The 27098-nt window shown below is 44.1% G+C and overlaps 1 protein-coding gene and 1 long non-coding RNA gene across 5 annotated transcripts in view; both read left to right on the forward strand.

Annotated features, from left to right (window-relative positions):
• The first annotated feature begins 861 nt into the window (after positions 1–861).
• rcbtb2 (regulator of chromosome condensation (RCC1) and BTB (POZ) domain containing protein 2) overlaps positions 862–27098 on the forward strand; it is a 70842-nt gene continuing 44605 nt past the window's right edge. For 2 of the 4 annotated variants that reach the window (XM_070894045.1, XM_070894046.1), the window contains exons 1-8: positions 862–961; positions 3711–3877; positions 5044–5194; positions 13656–13822; positions 16007–16165; positions 18821–18928; positions 21635–21777; positions 23099–23289. In XM_070894045.1, the coding sequence (XP_070750146.1) occupies positions 3752–3877; positions 5044–5194; positions 13656–13822; positions 16007–16165; positions 18821–18928; positions 21635–21777; positions 23099–23289 (1045 nt within the window). In that variant the 5' untranslated portion in view covers positions 862–961; positions 3711–3751. Of the gene's footprint in view, positions 962–3710; positions 3878–5043; positions 5195–12389; positions 12674–13655; positions 13823–16006; positions 16166–18820; positions 18929–21634; positions 21778–23098; positions 23290–27098 lie in introns of those variants that run through there. The other 2 variants (XM_070894047.1, XM_070894048.1) reach the window with 2 other exon arrangements.
• LOC139276287 (uncharacterized) lies at positions 6111–8488 on the forward strand. Its single transcript, XR_011595895.1, has 3 exons — positions 6111–6434; positions 6564–6726; positions 6861–8488. It is a non-coding gene; the product is annotated as an uncharacterized lncRNA (long non-coding RNA).

The raw sequence follows: 27098 nt of genomic DNA on the forward strand, positions 1-27098 counted from the left end.
CCGGTCTATAATTCCCTGCTTTCTCTCTCCCTCCTTTTTTAAAAAGTGGGGTTACATTGGCTACCCTCCACTCCATAGGAACTGATCCAGAGTCAATGGAATGTTGGAAAATGACTGTCAATGCATCCGCTATTTCCAAGGCCATCTCCTTAAGTACTCTGGGATGCAGTCCATCAGGCCCTGGGGATTTATCGGAATTCATTCCCATCAATTTCCCCAACACAATTTCCCGACTAATAAGGATTTCCCTCAGTTCCTCCTCGTTACTAGACCCTCCGACCCCTTTTATATCCGGAAGGTTGTTTGTGTCCTCCTTAGTGAATACCGAACCAAAGTACTTGTTCAATTGGTCTGCCATTTCTTTGTTCCCCGTTATGACCTCCCCTGATTCTGACTGCAGGGGACCTAAGTTTGTCTTTACTAACCTTTTTCTCTTTACATATCTATAGACATGGCGACCATCCCAGGTGAACAGGATGTCCATCCTCTTTCGAGCTTCGAGTAACAAGATGACCACAGTTCTGCCCAAAACCCCAGGCGCCCTGTGGTGGCTCATTGGCACAAACTTGCTGCTCCTATGTCAGTGGTGGGAGGGGTGCAATGTCCCTTTAGACTGCTGCAGCCCTTTAAAACTTGCTGCTGATCCCAAGCCTACACTATGTTACACTATATAAATAACGCCGAGCCTGCAGCCCGAGGGTGGGTTCAGCAACCGTTGGAGTGCGAACCACCGGCGCGCGCCCATTCAAAACGACCAGCTTCCAAACTCGGCACGGGCCGTTTTCCCGTCGCGCGAGAGTCGGACACTGGACTCTGATTGGTCCCCGCAAACCCATGCGCACTCGGTTCGCTCGACACTCATTAGCCACCCCTCCCTTTTGGAGACGGGAACAGGAAGAGGAGTCGAGTTGGTGACCAGGACCGGGCCTGTCTGCATCTGAACTGCTTACTTTATCCGAATGTAAGTTTTGGAATTGCAGTGCTGCAGGACTTGGCTGGATGCACACTTTCCATGGTTTAAAAAATGGGAAATCTTTTACTATATGTATTTATTAAGGATACAGTGTATACGTTCAGCTCAGGGGCCGAATAAAAGTGATTGTGATCAGTGTTTAGGTCGGAATTTCTGCCTGTCTTTATGTTTTTTTTTAAATGTAACTATTAACAGGACATATGTAGTCCCCACAGCTTCCAGAATGTTTACTGTGTATAGACTGCAGACTTTACACATACTTGGTCTTGGCACTTGATAATTTGTATTGGGCTAAGAGATTGATGTTTACTAAATTATTCGACCGGCTCTTAACATTATATCCTTCAAGTCCCTTTTTTTGTGAGTTTTCACATTTTTATTTTATAACTACCATACATCAAAGCATAGTACTACAACAGACCAATGTTCAAGATCTGCTCATAACCAGCATCTGAGGTGCCTCTAAATTGTTGGTCTTGGCGGTACGTGTATAAACAGAAGTGTCCAGATTCCATTTGTCATGTAAGATTCAACAAAGCCTGATCAGTACTGCATCTTCAGCAGTAGTTCACCTGTACCCCTGCCTCATCTTTCATATTTTACGCTGTCCAAACCCTCAGAAATCTCTCTGGACCACAGGTGGTTATGGCTGGTGATTTAATAGTCATGGTTTTGGCTAAATGATTGGAATGCAAAGTTTTAGGATGCTTCTGTCATATACCTCCCAATTGACCAGATCCAATGGTTGGCTGATCTGTGATTCTCTGCTAATTGGATAACCATGGCTCTGGCAAATGATCAATTAATCAGCTGGTGTTTGTATTACTTCTAGAATTTTTGAGACAAAATGATGGTACCTTGATAAAATTAGGGCTAAGAGGTAAGTGGGCATTTACAGTGTCCTGCAACAAAGCTTTTTTCCAACCATGGTTACATGTGCTCAATGGAGTGTGGAGTTGACCTGAGAAAGTGTGGAGTCTCGGATATGGTGGAGCTTTATTTCCAATGTTGCATCAAAGGAAAGAATTTGTTAAGAACAAGAAAATACTGGAAAGTGAGATGCACATGCAGATATTGGAAAAAGGATTGATGGAATAAAAAAAACATTTAATAAAAATGAGGAAAATCAGAAAAAAATAATAAGCAAAGTGCAAAACTGAAAGAAGCTGAGAAAGATATTACATCTCTTTCAGAGAGTTCTAAATCATAAATCCCCAGGACATTCTTGCAAAGAAGTTGGGTAGCTAGAGAAATAAGAGCTGGGAAAAAAAAAAGGAATTAATTGAACATGTGGGCAACAGAAAAGGGAGCATATCTTCAGATTGTCTTTTATGGTTCCACTATTGATGCTGCATAACTGGACATTGCATGTGTGAATCAAATAATTGATAAATGAAATGCAGTGAGAGTATATCCATCATCAAGAAGACCAAATATTAATGTAGCTGCAGAAATGTATTTTTTTCAAAGTATGAAATCCCAGTGGGATCATACCAATCTTACCAGATGTATTGCACTATGCAGTGTCATCTTGGCTCAGTGTTATGTCTAATTTCTCAGTCAGAAGATTGTAGGTTTAAGCTCCATTCCAGGACTGGAGTACATAATCTAGGTTGACATTTCAGTGCAACACTGTGCAGTATTAAATTGAGTCCCCATCTGCTCTCTCAGATGGATGTAAAATATTCCATTGCACTATTTGAAGAAGAGCAGGGGAGTTCTCCCTGTGTCTGGCAAATATTTATTCCTCAAATAACACCACTAAAACAGATTATCTGGTCTTTTTCACATTGCTGTTTGTGGATCCTGCTGTGTGCAAAATGGCTGCCGCGTTTCCCTACATTACAACAGTGATTACACTTCAAAAGTGCTTAATTGGCCGTGACGCAGTTTGGGACATCCTGGGAATGTGAAATGCAAGTTCGGTGTTTCTTTAACTGGTTTGAGTGCAGAGGTCATTCATTTGCATGAAATTCACATTGCTCTGCCATCTTTGGGCACATGTCAGAACAGTCATAAAGGAAGTTCATGGGCAGTGCTCTTCAGGAACAAAATGGAAGCAAAGGATAACCAGCCATTATTCCTCTGCATTGCATCCATTTTCTAGATGTTGTTTGGGAGCAGGGCAGTTGAAAATTGGCCCGATGATCTGTGGGCTTTCATCATATTTGTAAATGCATTATACAAATCGGGGCTTTAGGAGGGATGCAAAACAATTTAAACCTTTGAAGAAGTTTCATGGCTGTTTTCTCAGAACTAATAGATTTAGGACAAGTTATCTTTTTTTCTCATGTTACTTGCCTGAAAATGATCAATTTGGACCCACACCAAAAGTAGAGTCTAAATTGAATTTGGGTTGTTTTCTTGGTGTTTGCCTTTTCACTTTTTTGTCCCTTCTGGTCTTCCCAGGCGAGGCACAATCCGAAGCAGGAAAGTTGGCATCTGCCTGACTTCTCCCAATGCACCTACGGACCTGCCCACCAGAGGGTACTTTGAATGACCCTCTTAGTTCCTGTATCCCTTCTTGTGAGAGAGGCACCTGTCATTTGCTGAAAACCTCTCCACCTAATAGAGCTGCATTCAGGAAGTTCAGCAGAGTAGGGGGATCAAACCTATATCCAAGGCATAGACATTTTTCCCCCTCAGAATTTGCAAAAACGATCATGGTGAACTGAAAATAAGAGCAGTGTTGAGATCAACACTGGATGTTCATTTCTGTTACTTTGGTTCTTTCTAGGTCTTGTTTGTCACTCTGTGCTGCACTGAACGACTCTTGTCATGGTGGATGTTGGGAAGTGGCCATTATTTGCCTTGCTTCCACCACAAGACCTCTTTTCGATTCGTCGAGCCTGCATCTTTGGCACATCTGGTAATGAGACTCTATATGTCACAGAAAATGACGAGGTAATGAATGTCCTTTCTTTAGAAATCTCAAGCCATGCTCCCCGATTCTTAGTTATTGGAAACAAAATTGAATCAAATAACAGAAGTTGTTGTTCATAAAATAGGAATGCTACCTTAATGTTGAACTTCTGAATTTAAAAATATTCGCAATAATTTTTCAACCGTTCATGTGCTCCTGAATTTTGTGACCCCCCGTCCCAGTCTGCCAGCAGTGGTTTCTGAGCTTGCAGTCACCCTGAACTGGTTCTGATGAAGAGGTCATCGACCTGAAACATTAAACCTCATGTTTCTCTTTCCACAGATGCTGCCTGACCCTGCTGGGTGTTTTCAGCATTTTTTATGTTTTTATTTGCGACTTCCAGCAGCTGCAGTATTTTGCTTTTTGTTTTATGGATATCTGTCCTGTTTTCTGTGTTCCTTTAGCGGCAGGTACGGTGTGTGACACAATAGCGGGCAAAACATGCAGTCTAGACTACTACTTGAGCTGAAGTTTGTTGCGAAATAGCTGAGCTTCCATGGTGTCTGATGGTTCCAACAACATTTAAAAAAAAATATATATATATTTATGTTGTTAGCAGTAGAGTGGATTTAGCAATTCTGTAGTCAGCAATGTAAGCCAAGGGAGGGCAAATATACATGAGAGAACATTGGAATGTTTCTATCTACAAAAACTGAAATCTGCATAAGATGAAAATTTGAAATTAAATATGTTGGTGTACCAGGTGTAAAATTGTGCAGGTTGTTATTCTTTGAGATTGCACAAGAACATAAGAAATAGGAGCAGGAGTACGCCATTTGGCCGCTCGAGTCTGCTCCACCATTCAATAAGATCATGGCTGATCTGATCTTGGCTTCAACTCCACTTCCCTGGCCACTCCCCATAACCCTTGACTCCTTTATCATTCAAAAATCTGGCTATCTCCACTTTAAATATATTCAGTGACCCAACCTCCACAGCTCTCTGGAGTAGAGAATTCCAAAGATTCACGACTCTCTGTGAGAAGAAATTCCTCCTCATTTCCGTTTTAAATGGGCGACCCCTTATTCTAAAACTATGCCCCCTAGTTAAACTGTTCAATCTGTTACTGAGGAGCAATTTAAATTGTCAAGAATTCCAACACTAAATACAAAATGAGATTTGACTTTATTGTTTGTTTCTGCAATAGGTGTTTGCCTTTGGCACTAACTGCAGTGGCTGCTTAGGAACTGGGGATATTCAGAGCACAATTGAACCCAGGAAAATAGAGATTTTGTGTGGCAAGAAGATCATTCATCTAAGTTACGGGAGTGGACCCCACCTGGTGCTTACGACTTCAGGTAACGTATGCTACGATAAACAAAGGAACTTTGACCAATGCTGCTCAGCTCTACCATTTTAACAAATACTCTTGGTAGCTGCTGCAATTTAAAGTGGAGCTACCCCTGATGTACAAGGAGAGAGATGGGGTCTGGGGAATTCCTAGAGTGTCAACATTCTGGCCTGGTTTCAGGAAAGTAACTCCAGCTAATCCTAGATTTAATGACTGGGACTTGAGCAATTGAAGTTTCAATAAATCCTTGTTAAATCCTCAGCTCTTTTACTTCATCTAAACTAATATTCTTTAACAGCTATTGCACTTCCTAGTAACAATCCTTGGCAATTCCTGTAGAGTGGAATATAGTCTCCAGCTGGATGGAATCTGTGTACTGCCTATTATAATTCAAGCAGAGTTGCATATAAGGGGCTCAATTTTGGCCGAGCCTGTTTTTCAGCGTACTTACCGGAGTTGCGCCGCTTATGTATGTTCGGAGATGCGTCGGAAAAAAATGTTGCAACTTTGGCCGCTGTCTGGCCTTTCACTGCAGTCGCGCAGCGTGGACAATCGACGTGTGTGTGTGGGGGGCGGGGTGGGAACCTGCGTTCTGCGCTGGAAAATGTGCCGGGATGTCTGCACATGCGCAGTGGAGAATGGTGATGTCCGTGCATGCGCAGTAGCGCTGCGAGTTAGCAATCGGCCATTTTTAAAGAGCTGCTTGTGTTTTTGTGCCAGAAGGAGTGCTGTGGTAGGAAAATCACTGCTGAATGCAAGAAGCAGTGCGCTGTTTGGTAAAAGCAATGCTGCATGGCAGCAGAGGTGCCAGAAGGAGTGCTGTATTTGGAAAAATCATTGCTGCATGCAAAATAAGTATTGTGTGTTTGGAAAAATCACTGTTGCATGCCAGCAGGTAGGAGTGCTGTATTTGGAAAAATCAGTACTGCGTGTTTGAAAAAATCACTGCTGCATGCAAAATCAGGACTGCGTGTCTAAGAGCATTGGAAAAGTGCTGTGAGTGACTCCGAGCAGCAATGCAGCAATGTGGACGAAGAACAAAGAATTTCTTGCTGGAAGAAGTGGAGACACTAGTTAATGTCATTGATGGCAGGAGCTGGATAGCAGCAGAGGTCACACAAACGTGCCACCGAAAGAAATGAAGAAACGCTGGAACCAAGTTGCAGAAGATTTCTGCGCAGTGGTGAACACCGAGATCTGGAAGCCAGTGTAAAAGGAAATGGCAGGACCTTGGTCAAGTGATTAGTGTAAGTAATATTTTCACTTATTCAATGCAATTGCAATTGTAAATGTGACCAGCTGTATATGTCCCACCCAGCAGAAAGACACCCTCTCTTTTTAAAAAAAAAAAAAAAATTGCATTTTCATCTTTGCAGAAGAAATTGTCCCACAACAAAAGGGAAAGAACTCGAACAGGAGGAGGCTCGCCAAATCTGCATGCACTGACACCCTTGGAAGAGAGGGTCGCTGCTTTCTTTTTCTCCAGGCAGGACCCATCAATCACCACTGCACAAGCTGGGCCCACACTCGAGGGAGAGGGTAAGTCCTGCAAATTCATCATGGCCCTTCAAATCAACCTGCTGCCTGGCCTGCTATGTGTGCGCCTACTCATGCCACCCATCCTGCTCCCTCCTCTGCTGCTAACCATTTGATTGTTCTGTTATATTTTGCAGAACCTGAGGCCAATCCTGAAGATGCAGAAGAAGATTCAGACGCGGACGAGCCTGAAGGGGAGAACATCTTCCAAGCCGACCCTCCAGACCAACATTGGGGTGAGAGGGAGTTGCTTCAGCTGGATGAAGCTGCCACTTATCTACTGAATATGGAGCATGTGCAGTTGTTGGAGTTGCCAGCCCCTTCCCTGACTAGTGGTTTTAGTTCTGGTGGGACATCCCATGGTTTCACACATTTCCATGTTGCAGGTCCCAGTAGTGGGCTGCAGCAAGTAGCGCCCAGGGCCCCACCATCTGAGGCTGCGGCTCCCACTGGGATGCCGTGAGGCAGACCCAGGGTGAGGGGAAGGAGAAATCGACCACGCTCTCCTGAGATGCAGGATGCAACAGACGTAGTTCAGATCATGTCATTGAGTGCGGAGAGCATTGATCTTACCCGATCACTCCTGGACACCATCGGTGGAGTGAGTGATGATGTAACGGGACTGTCTGGAGAAGTAACAGCAAAGGCACGGGAAATGGGAACGATGTCCCGGAACATCAGTGAGGGAGTAGTGTCTATGAAGGAGGGAATATCAGAGGTAGTGGAAAGGCCAACACTGGCAATGACACAGCATTCAGGGAGGGAATGTTTCAGTCCGCTGAGACAGTGTCAGGGTGCATGAGGGAGTGCATGAATGAGTTAGCTGCTGCAATAAGGAAACACACCCAGACCCTGTGCCCATTGACAGAATCAACTGCCACTCCCACTGCAATCCCCACACCAGCCTCTGAAGAGATTCAAGCCGGGCCCTCCACATTAACACCTGACCGCCCCCCCCCCCCCATCAAGAAGTGCACATTAAACGAGATGTTAGAAGGAATAAGCTTGGTACCAAGCCCAAAATCACTGCACCACCGCCTGCGGGCAGGGATGGTGGAGAGTCCAAGATCAAGCACAGCCAGGCGGGTGGTGTTAGACTAAGGTGGATAAGAAATGGGTGCAGCCTTTCTTTGCTGCATGGTTTCATCATCCTCCTCCACCTCCTCCTGCATCTTCCGCATCATTATCATCAGCCACTCTCTCAGCAGCTGGGTCTTCTTCCACTACCAGCTGCTGCTGCCTCATGATGGCTAATTTATGCAGCATGCAGCACACAACAGTGAACTGCCCGACTATCTCAATGGAGTATTGCAAGTAGCCTCCGGAATGGTCTAGGCATTGGAAACGCTTTCAAGATGCCAATGGTTCTCTCTATGATGCTACGCGACATAATGTGCGACATGTTGTATTGACGGTCAGCTTCCATCCGGGTTACGCGTAAGGGCGTCATGAGCCAAGTGGCAAGGCCGTACCCTTTGTTTCCCAGTAGCCAGCTCTGCCCTTCTGGTTGCTGCTACTGCTCAAACATGACAGTTCTAACGCTGTCGCGTAGGATGAACACATCATGGGTGCTGCCAGGGTATGTTGCATCGACTGACATGATGCGATGCATGTTGTCACCCACGAGCTGCACATTAATGGATTGGAAGCCTTTTCTATTCCTGAACAGCTTGGAATCCTCCAAAGGTGCTCGCAAGGCTATGTGGGTACAATCAATGCAGCCCTGTACCTTTGGGAAGCCAGCAATCCTTCAGAATGGGACAGTTTAGAGGGAGCTTTACTCTGTATCTAACCCCATGCTGTACCTTCCCTGGGAGTGTTTGAATGGACAGTGTAGAGGGAACGTTACTCTGTATCTAACCCCGTGCTGTACCTGCCCTGGGAGTGTTTGATGGGACAGTGTAGAGGGAGCTTTACTGTGTATTAACCTATACACATTGGAGTTTAGGAGAATCTTAATGAGGCGTGGAAAATAGGTGCAGGAGTGGGTCGTTCGGCTCTTCGAGCCTGCACCACCATTCAATAAGGTCATGGCTGATCGTTCCCTCAGTGCCCCTTTCCTGCTTTCTCTCCATGCCCCTTGATCCCTTTACCCATAGGGGCCATATCTAAATCCCTCATGATCGGTCCAAGTCAGCATGGATTTATGAAAGGAAAATCGTACTTGACTAATCTTCTGGAATTTTTTGAGGATGTAACTCGTAGAGTGGACAAGGTAGAACCAGTGGATGTGGTGTATTTGGACTTTCAAAAAGCTTTTGACACGGTCCCACACAAGAGATTGGTGTGCAAAATTAAAGTACATGGTATTGGGGGTAATGTACTGACTTGGATAGAGAACTGGTTTGCAGGCAGGAAGCAGAGAGTCGGGATAAACGGGTCCTTTTCAGAATGGCAGGCAGTGACTAGTGGAGTGCCGCAGGGCTCAGTGCTGGGACCCCAGCTATTTACAATATACATCAATGATTTAGATAAAGGAATTGAGTGTAATATCTTTTTTCAGATCAGCCATGATCTTATTGAATGGCGGAGCAGGCTCGAGGGGCTAGATGGCCTACTCCTGTTCCTAATTCTTATGTTCTTATGTAGAATCCTACAGCCCTGTCATGGATTGCTTGGGCGGTCATTGGGAACTTGATGAAGTCATTCCTCTCCGTATACAGTGCACCTGTGACCTGATGAATGCAGACATATATTGCATGTTGAGAGATGGCACACACATCTCCAGTTGTAGCTTGAAACGATCCAGAGGCATAGAATGAAAGTGCAGCTGTAACCTTCACTTCAACTAACAAAGCAATCCACCTGATGCTTCTCTGCTGCAGGTCTGGTCTCAGCAACTCACACAGATTTAATGGATAACTTCTCTGCGGAAACGCAGCCTTCTGACATATTCTGCATCACTCAGGTGCAGATATGAATGCCTAACTCGAAATTGCTAACTCGGATGTGGGTAAACATAGAAACATAGAAAATAGGTGCAGGAATATGCCATTCGGCCCTTCGAGCCTGCACTGCCATTCAACAAGATCATGGCTGATCACCCACCCCAGCACCCCCCACATGCCCCCTCCACACCCCCCAGCCGCAAGGACCACATCCAACTCCCTCCCGAGCACATCCAATGAACTGGCATCTACAACTCTCCATGGTAGGGAACCCCACAGGCCAACAACTTCCCGAGTGAAGAAGTCTCGCCCCATCCCAGCCCCAAACAGCCCACCCCTCATCCCAAGACCGTGCCCCTTTTCCCCCCCCCCGGCTCTGGACACATCCAACGCCGGGAACACTCCTGTCCAGCAGTCTACGGGCTCTGATGTTCCTGATGTGATGAGCTCTAATCGATTGTCTCCTACGTAGCACAATGAAGCAGAACACTCGCACAAGGTATGTCATTGTCAGTATTGCCCCCATACTTAAAGTTAAACTTTCAAAGAAGGTCAAAACAGCAGGAAAGCAGGCAGAACAGGTTTGCAGTTCTCTCTCGCTCTCTATCCTCGCTCGCTCTCTATCCTCGCTCGCTCTCTATCCTCGCTCGCTCTCTATCCTCGCTCGCTCTCTATCCTCGCTCGCTCTCTATCCTCTCTATCCTCTTCATCCTCTTCCACCTCCCCCCCCCTGGTTCTGTATGGATGGACCATACCCAAAGGTCCTTTGTCCTCTCCTCCCTCTCCCACCCCTTGAGTCTTGTGACCTCCTTTCCCCCCCCCCCCCCCCCCCTCAGCCCCCAGCCTCTTTGTTGAATTGCAGCCTCTCCTTCTCTCTGACCCCCAATGCTTGCCAGGTCATGCCCTCTGCAGCTGCTCTGTGGGCCCTGATGCCGGCCTGTTCCATCGCTGCAGGCCGAATGGCCTCCCAGTGCGTTATCCCGCTCATAGCCCAGATTGAGTGGCCTCCTGCACCGGCCCGCATCCTTCCCGGACCGAGTGCAGAAAGGTGAATTGCAGTTTGAAGATGAAGGTAGGACTTTAATTTTTTATTTCTTATAAAATTGTTAGCAATGTTTGCAAACAAAAACTACTAAGGGTAAGGCTTGGTTGGTTCAGGTCCAGATCCAGATCCTCTCCGCTTCCCGCTCCTATCCGAGGCCGAATGGCCTCCGATGTACCTACCTACGCCGATTTCTTTAACTCTCCAAGGGTTTTCTGAAGTGACCATATATGCTGGCCTAAGTAGAAATGGAGTAACTATTAGCTGGACAAAATTGCCTAAATGGGCAGAACTGGCCTAGGTGGCTGGTAATGCCCCCTTTTCAGAAAAAAAAAACGAACTGAGTTACACTGGTGCAAATTGATTGGGGAAAGTGGGGATTTTTAAGTTACGCCAGAAAAAGTGGTCTCCTCCAAAAAAAAAATGGAGCAACTCCTGGCCAAAATTGAGCCCAATGAATGGACTTTTTAACCCTGAGCCTGTTGACAATCCAGGAAATAATTTATGTGCGTTAATCCGCAATGAATAAACATGAGTTTAATCTTGGATTTTAGAACATCAGTGTCTGCTTTGGTTTAAGTAAAAGTGGATACTAAAGCAGAATGTTATCTGACCAGGGAATACTACGTCATAGTCAACGTATTTACTGAGACGTACGGAAGCATAGGCCTTACGCTAAACATCTGTGAGACAAAGGGCCTCCATCAGCCTGTCCTCGTTGCACAGCACTGCCCCCACCCCCAGTCATCGAGATCCACTACGCAGCCCTGGATCATTTCCCATACCTCAGGAGCCTCTTATCAACAAGAGCAGACATTGACAATGAGATTCAACACCGCCTCCAGTGTGCCAGTGCAGCCTTGGCCGCCTGAGGAAAAGTGTTTGAAGACCAGGCCCTCAAATCTACCACCAAGCTTATGGTCTACAGGGCTGTAGTAATACCCGCCCTCCTGTATGGCTCAGAGACATGGACCATGTATAGTAGACACCAAGTCGCTGGAGAAATACCACCAACGATGTCTCCACAAGATCCTACAAATCCTCTGGGAGGACAGACGCACCAACGTTGGTGTCCTCGACCAGGCCACCATCCCCAGCATTGAAGCACTGACCACACTTGATCAGCTCCACTGGGCAGGCCACATTGTTCGCATACCAGACACGAGACTCCCAAAGCAAGCGCTCTACTCTGAATTCCTTCACGGCAAACGAGCCAAAGGTGGGCAGAGGAAACGTTACAAGGACGCCCTCAAAGCCTCCCTGATAAAGTGCAACATCCTCACTGACACCTGGGAGTCCCTGGTCAAAGACCGCCCCAAGTGGAGGAAATTCATCCGGGAGGGCACTGAGCACCTCGAGTCTCATCACCGAGAGCATGCAGAAATCAAGCGCAGGCAGCGGAAAGAGCGTGCGGCAAATCTGTCCCACCCACCCTTTCCCTCAACGACTATTTGTCCCATATGTGACCAGGACTGTGGTTCTCGTATTGGCCACCTAAGGACTCATTTTTTTTTTTTAAAAAGAGTGGAAGCAAGTCTTTCTCGATTCCAAGGGACTGCCTATGAGATATGACCAGGGGAATACAATTGCATTATATTTGCTTATTAATCTTGTATATTCTTGCCTGTAGTCATCTCAACTTCTGTGCAGTATTTCTGACATGAAATAAGATTTAAGCCAACATTACAGTAGTTTATGCATACAAAACTGAAGTATTTGGACAGTCATTCAAGCTGACAGTATGTTCTGTTTTAAGAACTTGTGGCTGGATTTTCGGGTGATTTGCGAATGGGTTTTTGCCATGTTTGACCCTCCGCGGCGAAAATCCAGTCGCTAAGCCCGGTCGCGATCCTCGATTCCTTTTTTGCAGCGGCGCATAGAAGTACCGCCGGGGAGAGCTGTGCCAGTGGTGGAACGACTCGGATTGCATTACCGTCCGAGTTTCGGCACTCACCCAACCCATACACCATGCCCAGAAGATAGGTTTTACCTGGCTAACGGTGCAGCCCGGCCGGCAGCGGTAAGTTGGAAAACCTGAAAAAAAAAGTAAGCTTTTATTTATTTTTTTTTGCAGCGATTTGTTAGCTAAGGGTCTTCTTTGAATTTCCCCCCCCCCGCCCCCCCCCTCTCAAGGCCTCTCTCTCTCTGCTCCCGGCCCCGCAATAAAGTTGGCAAGGATGGTGTTTTTGCATCCTGAATAATAGTGCAACACCTCCCTTTGCGCTGCGCCCCTGGCGCAGACCCCAAGTGCTGAAAGTTAGACCTTAAAATCGGTAACGTAGCGAAAACGGTAATTTTCATATTGCTTACGTTTTTGCCCCAAAATGGGAAAAAACAAAAATCCAGCCCTGAATGCGGTAGTCAGACTGTTGTGTACGAATGCCTTAACCGGATTCTTCTTTCCATTTTGTGCTTTTTATCTTGGTGGAGGCTTACAGCATTTAGCCGATTTCAGCAAGTAGCATCAGGGTGCTGCAATTGGCCGCAAAGCCTCTGGGTTCAGGAAGGGATAAAGCAGTTTTGATCTAACACAGTAACTGATGCTGGTAGTGTGGTTGGGTGGATGCCAGCCGGGACAACGTTGGGCTTCGAAGCGATGTGTACAGCAGTTGAATAGCCAGCTAACACTCTCTGTCAAGGCTCACATGAATAATGCTCACTAGGGCTTGCACCTGAGGATGTCCAGCACATGCAGAACTCTATTCTCGTGAGTGAGTTAGTGCCTTCAAGGGAACATTGGAAAGGAGATTTAAAGAAGAAAACATAGAAATGTTATACTCTAAAAAAGGAGAAATACTATTTGGGGGCAATAGCTGTAATTTGTGTAGTTTTATACGTTTTTTAAAAAGTGATCATGTTATTAATCCTTGTGTTATCCTGTGAAAATACATGGACCAATTATTTTCTTCAGATTTTATTCAAGAACAAATTACACATATTAAGAGAGTTAAACATTTTTGTGTGCCGAATCTAAATAGAAACTTGCTGTTATTGATTTTCAGATGGAGAAGTTTATGCCTGGGGGAATAATGGTTACAGTCAGCTTGGCAATGGAACAACTACTCAAGGATTATCTCCTTGTCAGGTTTCCACTAATCTGCTCCACAAGAAAGTAATCGAGGTGGCCTGTGGATCCCATCATTCCATGGTACTGACTTCCGATGGGGAAGTGAGTAAACTTTTTTTTGGAGATGGGAGATATTTATGAAGAAACAATTACTTATATATACCATAAGACTTTAAAGATCCCCATAGCATTTAAAGAATTCTTCCTTTTAAGAAAGCTCCTTTAAAACTCACCTCTTTGACCAAGCTTTTGGTCACCTGTCCTAGTGTCTCCTTCTTTGGCTCAGTGCCAATTATTTTGTCTAATTACGCTCCTGTGAAGCATCTTGGGATGGATTTACTAAGTTAAAGGTACTATATAAATGCAAGTTGTTGTTGTGTGAGACTTAATCTGCAGCACCGTTGGCCTGGATTTTTGGACAGCATTGCCAAACCTACCTTCCACTTTTGTATACACTGACCATTTATTCTAATTTTAGGACTGCAAACAAGAGACCAAGTTTAAAAAATGGAGACCCAGTTTACTGTTCATCGTCCTTGGCATTCTTTAGCTATCTCATCTCTTCTTACCGTGATTGGTTGACGTGAATGGTTTGGCCAGTTCCTTCACCATTGCTCTGGATGCCAGATATCCTGTTTGAGATGTGGAAAAAATTGCCCATCTGGGTGTTGAGATATTAGTTGAGGCAGAAACTTGTTTCTGTATGACATTTATTCAGTGGGAGGGTATTAGTTTTGTTAAGCTTACAATTCAGCAATGTAGTAGCGCTTAAAATAGATTTTATACAAATATAGAACTCGTGCACAGCTTGAAAGCTGGTTTATTTTCATGTGTAGAAAAATGCCAAGCTATTTGAATATATATTGCATTTGGTCTTTTGATATGACACGTTCTTGTAAAATCTTGTTTGAGAAGTGTAGAAATGCAATTAGTATAATGTTTATAGTGCCGAATCACTGTTGCTGCAGTATGGTTTGGGATCTCATATTTCGGTTCTCCCCATCTACATTGTGGGAAAGATTCAGAGGCTAATGACGAACCTGTATTGTGCAAGATTTGCATGTGTAGTTACTGTAAAGTTGCAGTTGTGACCTTTCAGTCCTAGTTGTGGATCTTGTCGTCAAGGAATAGTTTGTGCAGGCCAGCAATGTTAATAGCGCTTCATGGCTTGTATGGGTGCACACAGATGGCAGCCTGTGCATGATGAGAATAAAATGGTGATTGCAACATCATTTTCACCTGTCATCCGAGCAACTTGAGGCTGATTTCCTGATTGGGCAGTCCTAGCATGGAGCGGCACTTGGCTGGGAGCAGGAAATCACAGTCCCCAATTTTCTGTGATGGAAAATCAGTGGCTGCTGGCATTCCCTGTGTGTGCTGCCAAATGCTGGGAGCTCCCAAGCAGGGAATTGGCTCATCTCCAGAGGCAGGACTGTAATGTTACAGTACTCTGAGAATTGGTCAGTGAGCAGACTGAGATTAGGTCCCTTTCTGACAAAGGGTGTTGATTCCCATTGACTTGTGGGACATTTTCTATTGTTGCTTACAAGCTAAGCATTGCTTGATTAACATGATTTTTTTATCACCACAGCTAATATTTAATTATAACACCATCTCCTTTTTCAAATATAGTGACAAGTAGGGTGGGACATCAGAATATTTTCTCTGTTACAGTTTCATTCTAACTTGCTTCCCAAAAAATATATTAATGTTAGCATATTAAATATAATTTATTACAGGAAAAGCACATCCAACAATTTGCATTTGTGTAGCCTCTTTAATGTAGAACAACATCCCAAGGCACTTCACAAATGTGCAAAGAAAGTTGCTGAGCTAAAATAAGGAAACAATAGGACGGAAAGAGGTGGTTCTTGAGAGGGCGGTGTGAAGTGGAGGTGTTTAGGGAGGGAATTACAGATTGTGAGGCTGAGGCAACTTTAGGCACAGCAGTGAAGGGAGGAGGACGACACTGGAGCAAGAGATCAGAGGAATGAGGAGTGAGTATTGTATGTGTGTGTACATGTGCTTGTGTAGTCAATTAAAACAAAAAATGCTAAAATAAAAAAACAGTGTTTGTCTACCATCTCCACTGCCTTCATTGGGCCAACTGATAGAAATGAGCCTCAATCTTGTATATCTTTTGGTTTAGGGCCTTTTTTGTTATAAGCTCAATGCATGCTTTTTCATCCTTGATTCTTTAGGTTATTTTAATTGAGGATTGGCCCTTGCTGTTGTATACAGTTTGAACACTTTTTGTTAATAGGTTTATGTTACTTTTTATGCTAGGTTTATGCCTGGGGTTATAATAACTGTGGACAGGTCGGATCAGGGTCTACTTCTAATCAGCCAACACCACGAAGAGTGACCAGTTGCTTACAAAATAAGGAGGCCATCACTATTGCCTGTGGTCAATCATCCTCCATGGCAGTATTGGATAATGGAGAGGTGAGCAGTGTTATGTGATTAGCAAGAGTAAATTTCATGTTTAATCTTGTAATTTAAAATGTTTACACAGTCACCATTACACACTAGTACGTTTTATCTTGTTGAATTTCTTCATACTTACCAACCATCAACATTTCTGAGGATTGTCTGCTTGCTGACTGAGATCAACATGGGATTTGCATTTCTTACCTAGAATGCTGCGGGCTAAATCTGTTGTGAGCGGCTGTGAGATCCGGTGGCTGGTGTGCTGGGAAATAATTGGCGCCCTGCAGCATGTTGAGTACTTCACACTTTCAGGGGAAATGTAGTGCCTGAAATGGTTTAAAAAAAATATATATTAGTTAATAAACTCGGTAGAAGATTTTTAAGATCAGGTAAAAGATTAAAAGACTCTAGCACTGTTCTGAGTACTCTGTGAACAATTCAGTAGAACATATGAGCAAACCGTTCGCCATCTACCTTGTCAACATGTAACCTTGTTAGTAGAGTACGAGTCTGTAACGACGATGGTAAACATTCCTATAGTGTGCACATTTTAAATTTTTGGATCTCCACTCGATATTCTCTTTGGTGCCGTGTCACTGGTCACTCCATGAGCGGTCCCCACATCCGCTACAAACTGGAGAACACTTTTACTGCCCAGTATATAGTTAAATGGTAGTATGAGTTGAAGACTAACAATGAGACGCATTGTGTGTACTGGATGCTGTGATCTTGTCTGCACCGCCATATATATTCTCCTATCGAGATTCAATTAATTTTCTATCGCTTCCTGTACCACTGAAATAATAAAGTATGTGACCTTTCCCTTTTGATATGGACCTAACTCACTTTACAAGCTTAACTGTTTCTGAACTGATTGGCACAAGCCTTAAAAAGCAAGAGCTTCATGTCTCAATCTAACTGCCCCAAGTCCAGTTGCTGACTGTCTTTTCCCTACAGAAAGCCAAAGCCTGGCCTCTGATCCATTACCTCCTCTCTGGGTCAAGGATTGGCTTGCCAACGGGCAGTCAAAGCTACCACCTCGAATGAGAATTGGCACACGGGGCCCATTAGACACACTTCTGCTTTTCTCTGAGGTTGACCCCTTGTGTTACAGGTGCTTGTTTTATAAAGGTATCTCTAGTTTTGGAGTACACTTTCCCTGGAATCCAAATGTGGAGTACTTTTGAACCTGCTAAGATCTGGATGTTTTGTTCCTTTTGTCATTGTTTCAAGTGATTAGTGTAAAACTCGAATGTGAATGGGACAATCGCAATAAAACTTGAAGCACAATACACTTGAGTGATCAATCCATTCCTGCTTTTCTGGATTTTTTTCAGATGGCTTTCAGAAAGTTGACAGTAAAGGCTAACTAATAAGAAACCTTTAGCAGTTAAACTGGCTCAGGATGGCACTGTTTAAAATGATTGTTGTGTGAATCAGATCTCCTAGCTTCTGGATTTAATGGGGCTCCTGTAATTTGGAAAGGATTGAAGAGACCAAATGGATTTTATAAATTACTTGGTTTATCTTGGGTACAATATAGTTACTGTTGTAGCTAATACAATGGGCTGATTTTTAGACCGTCTTCACTCTAGATTTTTGCATTGTTGTATGATTTCCATGTACTTCACGTTTTGTTACCCTTATATCCTGCGTAGCAGAGAGGGTGAATCAGATTGCAGTAACTCACGAGCACACAAATATATCAAAATCAAAGATTCCTCCTCTTCCTCCTTCAGAAATTAGAAAATATATCTTGTCATTAGCATTTGCGTTCCCCCTTCATAGAAGGCAGCCATTCAGCCCATCACATACTAGCTCCTCCACTGGAACTATCTGTTCTAATCCAATTCCATTGCGCTTTGCCCTTACTTTTTTTTACATTCTTCCATTTTCCATTCTTCCATTCGTCTATTTTCTTTTTGAATTATTTAGTCTGTGTCTCAGTAGCCACCTTTGGTGAAGCATTCCATAGTCTAATAATTTTGTTAACTCCCTTTCATTCTTGAAGTTTTGCTCAACAAGATTTAAATAGGTTGCCTAAGTGTTTGCCTCATTTGATCTAAGTTTAATAATAAATGTACTGTTGTGTATATACTTTTTTAAAAAAAAACACAAGTAAAACATTTAAGGGTAAGAAAATGCAGCCTTGTATCTTGTAAAGAAAAATGTATGGTAACAATTATTGGAAGTTTTGCACTGGTCTGTGTTACCTTAAGTACAACCATAGCTCAATGTAACACTTGTCAGAAGGTTGTGTGTTCAAATCCCACTTCAGCACACTATCTAGACTGACACTTGAGTGCAGTACTGGGGGTGTGCTGTTTTCAGATGAGACATTAAACCAAATCCCCTCTGCTTGCTTAAATTGATTTTTTTTTTTAAATCGCATAGCCATATTTGAAAAAGAGTAGGGGAGTTCTTCCGGTGTCCTGGCCAACATTGATCCCTCAATCAACATCACTAAAGAAAATTATCTGGTCATTTATCTCATTGCTTTTTGTAGAATCTTGCTTGTGTAAATTGGTTGTCACATTTGCTGACTTGAAAACAATGACTGCACTTCAAAAGTATCTCATTGACGGTGAAGCACTTTGGAGCATCCTGGAGATATGAAAGGTGCTATCTAAATACAAGTTTGTTCTTTAACTGGTTTGCCTTGCATTGCAGGTGTATGGTTGGGGTTACAATGGTAATGGACAACTTGGATTGGGTAGTAATGGCAATCAACCGACCCCATGTAGACTGGCAGCATTACAAGGGACACACGTGTGCCAGGTATGTTTGCTATTATGTCTGATAATTAGTGGTAGGCTAAATGTCATCTTGGCTTGTTGGTAGCTAGAAGTTTGTGGGTTCAATCAAGCCCTACTCTAGGACATTATCGAGACTGACACTTCAGTGCATTGTTGCATTGTTGAAAAGAGCCATCTTTCAGCTAAGAGGTTAAACTGAGACCCGTCTGCCTGTTCAGGTGGACATAAAAGATCCCATGGAATGTTTTCCAAAGACATGCAGGGATTTCTCCTGCTGTTCTAACCAACCTCAAACAACCCCACCACAAACCGATTAACTAGGCATTGATTATTGCTGTCTGTGGACCTTTGGTGTACACACATTGAATGCTGTGTTTGCCTCCATAACAATGAAAACACACTTTAGAACTAATTCTGTGAAGTATATTGGGATAATCTGAAGACCTCCAAGATGCTATATAAAAGTTTATCTCCCTGACTATACTAGATCATTGGAGTGGTAAGTGATGGTGGGGAGGTTGTCGTATAAGACATTGTGGTGGATGCTACTGTAGCTCACATTAGAGTGCACATTCAGCTATTTCTGGCCTGTGTATTGTGGGCTGTCCAGTTCAGGCTTGTGGTCTTCCATTTGCTGCTCGTACATGCTTCTTATCTCCTGCTCCCTGTCTTTGCGCAACATTAATGGGACATGGAAGTCTGAGTGCATCAAGATCAAATTTCCTCTCTCTAGTGAGCCATGTTGACAGAGTGGACAACGTATATGTAGGCTATAGATTTGTTTGGTCTTAAAGCAGACGGGAGGCTTCGTCTTGTGCATGGGTCAACTTATGTATGATTGTATTTATTTGCAACTGGTGCTAACATGGTTGCTTTAGACATATGTGCTGAGCACCACTCCCAGCTGTTAAGTTTTAAATGTATTGTCAGTAGGAGTGTCCTCACTCCATTTCAATAAAATCTCGATAATTTTCCAACGATTGGTAAACTAATCTGTTGCCTCACTGGAGTCACACTCCCGTGTGGCATAAAATCCAAGTTGCTTGAGCCTGCCTCCTTTAGAAGAAGTTACATGTTGCTCCTCCTGAGGTTCAGCTCGGGACTTGACTCTGCAGTTTGCTACAACCTTGTGTATCTTTGGGCCCAAGTTTCCACAGGATAAAAAACGGGCGCCCCTCCGAGCTGGGCGCCCGTTTTTCGCGCCTAAAACGGCGCTAGAAAAAAAAACGCGCTATTCTCGAGCGCTTTGCAGCTCCTTGTCTGTTTGGCGCGGCGCCCAGGGGGGCGGAGCCTACACTCGCGCCGATTTTGTAAGTGGGAGGGGGCGGGTACTATTTAAATTAGTTTTTTTTCTGCCGGCAACGCTGCGCGTGCGCGTTGGAGCGTTCGCGCATGCTCAGTGTGAAAAAAAACATTGGCACTCGGCCATTTTTGTAGTTCTTTGTAGCTGTTTAATTTTTGAACATTTTTTAATAAAATCACATTGCCATCAGCACATCGGCTTCCCTTCTCACTGTCTCCTTCCCCTCCCTCCCCTCCGCGGCAACAAACGGCTCTCTCCTTTCCCTCCCCTCCCCTGCGCGGCAACAAGCCACTGTCTCCTTCCCCTCCCTCCCCTCCCTCCACGGCAACAAGCCGCTGTCTCCTTCCCCTCCTCCTCCCCCTCCCTCCCCTCCGCGGCAACAAACCGCTGTCTCCTTCCCCTCCCTCCCCTCTCTCCACGGCAACAAGCCGCTGTCTCCTTCCCCTCCCCTCCCCTCCCTCCACGGCAACAAGCCGCTGTCTCCTTTCCCTCCCTCCCCTCCGCGGCAACAAACCGCTGTCTCCTTCTCCCTCCCCTCCACAACAACAAACCGCTTTCTCTCTTCCCCCCCCCCCCCCCCCCCCCAGCGGCACGAACGGCTGCAGAATTCTCCCTGGCTGAAGCACTTTCACACAGGTAAGAAGATGGTTTATTTAATCTTTTCTTTGCTTATAAATGTTTATTCAGGTTGGATTTATTTGTATAAGTATAAATAAGGATTTATTATAGAATTTAATGACTTCCCTTCCCCACTCCCCCCACCTCGTTCTGGACGCCTAATTTGTAACCTGCGCCTGATTTTTTAATGTGTAGAACAGGTTTTTTCAGTTCTACAAAAATCTTCACTTGCTCCATTCTACTTTAGTTTGGAGTACGTTTTCACTGGAAACTTTCAAATCAGGTGTCAGTGGCCGGACACGCCCCCTTTTGAAGAAAAAATTCTGTTCCAAAGTGGAACTGTTCTACCTGACTAGAACTGCAGAAAAAAAAATGTGGAGAATTGCGATTTCTAAGATAGTCCGTTCTCCACCAGTTGCTCCTAAAAATCAGGCGCAAATCATGTGGAAACTTGGGCCCTTTGTGTGGAGGTAGTGCAAGACTAGCTTTACTACACTGCCAGTCGAAGACCAGCAGCTCCAGTAAGTTGTGTGCAGCTGGTAACACCCCATTTATACTATAGGGTTACAAACCTGCATTCCTATGCCTCAGGAGCTCTGGGTGCAAATGCACCCAAACATGGCTTACCTTGAAATAAAATCTGCACTTTCTGGTCTGGTGCAAGAATGAGCATATTGATGCTTATACCTGTGATCTGGTGCAAGAATGTGTTTAATACTAGCTTAACCAAGCTGTGGTTAGAATTTATTTTGTTTCAGCTTGGAGTTGCCTGATGTTGATGATTGTTACTTGTAACTTTACTTGCAGATTGTCTGCGGCTATGCTCACACTCTTGCATTAACTGATGAGGGTTTGCTCTATTCCTGGGGAGCTAACGCGTATGGCCAGTTGGGCAGTGGTGTTAAAAGCAACCAATCCTGTCCAGTACAGATCACTGTGGCCAGGGAAAGGTAATGGTTGTGGTGAAATCTCAGACATCATTCTATTAACATTAATAACTACGCTTTACATTAGCTATGGCAGCAAATCTGATGATTTTTTTTCATTTGTAATATCGAATTTCGTAAAAATATTTTTTTTTGCAATGACCTGTGCGAATGACTTCTACGACATGAGCTGCAAGTACACAATACATTATCTATGTTAACCTAAATAACATAGTTAACATAGATAATGTATTGTACTTGCAGCTGATTTTGTCACTAAATGGCATGTTAGCAGTGCCCCCTCAGTATTTATGTCCTAGCAGAGAATCGGAAGGAGGCTGATTGGCCTTTTGGGCCTGTGCTGACTCTCTCTGAAGGAGCTATCCACTTAGTTCTTGCCCTCTATTCATTTTTTTTTTCTTTTTCCAAATATTTATCCATTTTCCTTTAAAAGCTATTATGAATTCTGCTTCCACCACTGTTTCTGATCGGGCATTCCATGTTCTAGCAACCCCTGCTTTTTTTTAAAAAAACACTCATGGTGACCATCTTAAATTGTTGTCCTCTAATTTTTCAATTTACTTTATCAAAATGTCTCAATTTTGATCATTGTATTGTTAGAATGTTTCTGTCAATTTGTGTCATGTTTCCAGAAAATGATTGATTTACTGGGGTGTTAAATCCCTTGGCTAGGTACAATGATGGATCTGATTTTTTTTTTGCATTAGAGAGATTTAATTATCACAATAGAAAGTGCCTGGCTGCTGATCAGCTTTCCTTTGATGTTTTATATAGAGAGTTGAGAATGGGTTTTAAAATCTGGGAGGTTCTTTCCTTCCGCTGCTCTCCAGCAAAATACCTTTGGGGTGCCAAACTATACACAACATTACGTCTTTCAGTAAACAGTCCCATGAGCGTTGAGGATGTGGCATTTCCAATGACTAGATGGCTTGGTGTGTGATGGAAATAAAGTACAGTATCAGGCTGAGGCACTTCTGCTTTAGGTGCTTTCAAGTATCAGAAAGTCAAAAGAAATTCCTTTTTAGAGGAATCGTTAATCCCAATTTTTACGTGTTCTCATTTTTCTTTTTGTTAGTGACAATGCTTCATTGTACGAGCTGCAAAATCGCTCATTGAGCTAATGCAAAGTCAATAAAATATTAAGGCATCAATAAACCTTCTCGGCATGCAGCACATAAGTAACTGTTGTGCATCCAAACACCCATCGTAGAACTTCATGGGCAGTGCTTTGTACCAAAGGGTTTTGCATATGGTTCTGGTATGCTTTCCTCTGAAAAATATACTGTATTGTGTCTCTGTTTATTGCATTTTTCTTACTGTCTAGGATTGTGGAGATTGCAGCCTGCCATTCCACTCACACCTCAGCTGCAAAGACCCAGGGTGGTCAAGTGTACATGTGGGGCCAATGCCGAGGACAGTCGGTCATCCTCCCACACCTCACTCACTTCTCTTGTACGGACGATGTGTTTGCCTGCTTTGCCTCTCCTGCAGTTACGTGGCGCCTCCTGTCCATAGGTAAGATGATTTTTCTTGGACTATTTTCTATTGAATATTTAAGAGGACTAGGAGTTTGATTCATGAAAATTGATTGTTGCAAGTCACTATTTCAAAGTGCTGTAAGATTATAATCTGCAATGTCAGAGTAAATAATTGTGATAACTATAATCAGATCCTGATGTAATGTATCTGGGGTATGGTGATGTAGTGGTTAGAGAATGTGAGTTCAAATCTCACCATGGCAGTTTGAAGAATTGAATTCCGTTTATATAAAAATAAATCTGAAATAAACAGTTGGTATAGCAGTAAAAGTGACCATGAAGCTGCCGGACTGTCATAAAAATATAACTGGTCACTAATTTTCTTTTTCCAGTCCCACACCAGCGTGGTCGATTCTTAACTGCCCTCTGAAGTGGCCAAGCCACTCGGTTGTATCAAACAGCTATCAGGGCAACGAGGATTAGGCAATAAATGCTGGCCTTGCCAGCGATGCCCACATCCTAACACTCAATAATTAACAAAAGGGATTTCTAAACCATTAAAGATCCCATGCCAAGAGATTGTAGTCATATTGAAGTGAGAATTAAATGTAAAAATCTGCTGAACCCATAGTCTGGCAGTTCAGGCATTATATTGTTTGCCATCTAACAATTTTGACATTGGTTTGAATTGTATAGATGCTTATTATTTGATGCCTATTCTCCTGTTTGGGAGGGAATCTCATCTGTTTTTGAGTAGGTGGTTTACTGAACTGCCTAGTTGTAGTGGGATGCTTGGAAAGAGGAGGAGGAGAGGGGACCGGAAAATTGGCCATCTTTAGGTCCCTTCACTCCAATCACACCAACATTGACTGCAATCATGGAATGAATGGTCATGAATTGATCACCTCAGGCAATATAAATTCGTGTTTTGAAATTGCTGTAGTATAGCAACATTAGCACTCGGCATATCTTTGTGTATCGGTACGCGACTGAAAAGATCACACTGGCCAGTTTATTTTAATGTGTTGAAGTATGCTTCCCATCTGATGCTTTTAATTGCTTCAAATTGTTCACAGCGATAGTTTACCTTGATTAACTGAAACTTTCCTATAACCTGACCCGCTCAGTGAGAACGGGCATGTTTGGGTCTGACACTCCATTTACACCTTGCTCGATTTAGGCTCTGACTGAAACCTGCCCTGTTCTCATCTATGTCCTGGCCATTGTCCACTTCTTCTTCAAGGGAGGCTCAGGGATAGCATTACTTCAAGTGAAAAGGATTATTAAAAATTGTTACTATGGCTGAAAAGAGAGGGCCGATGCTTCCCTGAAGATCTTGATGGGTGCAGTGTAAGTCAGGAAGGATGTGTTGTTCCCACAAGTGGAAAGCAGAAACTTGCTGCCACAATGAAGAAGACCCGGATTGAGAGGTAACTGCGGAAGTTTGCAACAGGAGCGTGACGCCAAGCATCTGGATCCAGTGCAGGAAATGTTTCAGAGACCATCTATAGGTTCCTCTTTATCCATCTTCTGCAATGTACCTCCTTCCCTCCTTCCATCCTTTATGTGCCTCAGATACCATTCACACCACTCCTCACCCATGCATCACTTTCCTCACTTCCAACCACAATGGTACAGTGCATTACCTCTCATCCTTACTCCTTGCACATACTCAATTCTCAATAGCCATCAGAGGACGTTCGCCAAGAGTATCTAAGCAGGGAAGTCAGCAGGCTGCCTTTCCCTCTGCTGAAGCCACAGGGGTAGCACCATAGAAGCACGCAGAAGAGAAAGATGACACACAAGTAGATTCACAAGGGTAGCCACTTTGGTACTTTAGTCAATTTAATGGCAAGATTCCGTTACTGTATTGGCAACCATTAAAATCTTTATTTTCACCACTTTGCCATCTTGGACACATTTGTGTGTACCTTTGGAAGTGGTTTAGTGAGTTGCAGTGACTGGTGAGACATAACAGTACTCCCCGCAATGGTAGTCAGTGTCAAAAATTGGTTATTGTAGGGATCCTTTATGGTGTTACTGTGGGGTGGTGCCAACATGGCACAGCATGTGGTGGCCATATGGGTGTACAGCATTTAAGTTAAGTAAATATGGACATGATGAGGCCATTCTTGGCCTCCCAGGCAGCAATGTGCTCGGGTGCTGATGCCCTCTGTCCTGTGCAGCAGTGGTTGCGGAGAAGGTTGGTGGTAGTGCTGGTGTTGGGGCTCATTGTTGTCCAATTCTGCAGACCAAGGTGAGGCAGTGTAAATGGCACCCATGCTGATCGAATAGATGGCAGGTCAAGTATAGTTGACGGAAGCAATCTGTCACTGGTGAGGGAGATTCTACCAATGAGGTGACAGTGGATGGAGACTTTTCTGGAAACACTTGCAGCCTGCAGAAAGTTAAATCTGTGCTGGCAATGTAGTCAGCAACAGCTTTTGCTTGAGGAACGTGATCAGCGGTGAGGTTGGAGCTTTTATAGTACATTTGATCCTGTCAAGTAATCAGCTGAAATAATGGCCACTCAACTCCCGCCTCAGGTTGACAGACATGGTTCCTGAGCTGCGTGAACCCCGTGGCCATGCAGGGAAACTTGAAATGTAGTGGGGAGAAAGGCTCTTGAGTGTCTGACAATAAGCTTATTATAATTTCAATTAGGTCACCCGTCTCTGCCATTTGGGTTGCTGCTGCACTGGCAAACATGCCCGAGGGAAAGGTGCTTGGGGGTGGGATGACGGCAGGTTCCCGACCCGTTCTGACTTTTTTTTCAAATTTCCCACCCGACCCTCCTCCAATCGTGCCCGCACGCACCCCAGAAAATTCCAGCTATTATTCCTGGGGAAGTACCGTCACATGTTACATGAGTTGCAAGCACTGGGGCAGCAACTGTCATGTGGAGTCAGATAGATGGGCCGGCACCTGAGGAGTCTCAGCATAAGTGAGCAGGAGCAGACAGTGATGGTGGACTCAGCGGAGGAGAATACGTGCTGGAGGATGCTGTCCTCTCGGCTCAGCAGGAGAGAGATGTGGAACTCTGGGGGCTTTCCATGAAGGGGAGAATACTGGAGGCACAAGGACAAAAGTGTGAGGTGTGTTGGTAGTTCTGTCAGGCACTCACCAAACGCAATGTCTTGCTCACTCCGAACATTCATTCTCTTTAGGTTCCATCGATCAATCTGTATTGTGCAGTTAAGGAATCTACATAGGTAGGGCCTATTAGAGACCATGAGGGTGATCTTTGTGTGGAGGCGAAAGATGTTGGGAAGGTTCTTAACAAATACTTTGCATCTGTGCTCACAAAGGAAAGGGGCAATGTAGATACTGCTATTGAGGAGGAGTGTGATATTCTGGATGAAATAAATATAGTGAGAGAGAAAGTATTAAGGGATTTAGCAGCTTTGAAAGTATATAAGTCCCCAGGCCCGGATGAAATGCAGCCCAGGCTGTTGAGTGAAGTAAAAGAGGAAATAGCAGAGGCTTTGACCATCATTTTCCAGTCCTCTTTGGATTTGGGCATGGTGCCGGAGGATTGGAGGACTGCTAATGTAGTAGCCTTGTTTAAGAAGGGAAAAAGGGTATAGACCGAGTAATTACAGGCCTGTCAGCCTAACCTCAGTGGTGGGAAAATTATTGGAAAAAATCCTGAAAGACAGGATAAATCTACATTTGGAAAGGCAAGGATCAATTGGGGACAGTCAGCATGGATTTGTTAAGGGAAGATCGTGTTTGACTAACCTGATTGAATTTTTTGAGGAGGTAACTAAGAGGGTCGATGAGGGTAGTGTGTACGATGTAGTGTATGTGGACTTTAGCAAAGCTTTTGATAAGGTCCCATGTGGT

Source organism: Pristiophorus japonicus, chromosome 11, assembly GCF_044704955.1.
Source record: "Pristiophorus japonicus isolate sPriJap1 chromosome 11, sPriJap1.hap1, whole genome shotgun sequence".
In the NCBI taxonomy this organism is placed as follows: domain Eukaryota; kingdom Metazoa; phylum Chordata; class Chondrichthyes; family Pristiophoridae; genus Pristiophorus; species Pristiophorus japonicus.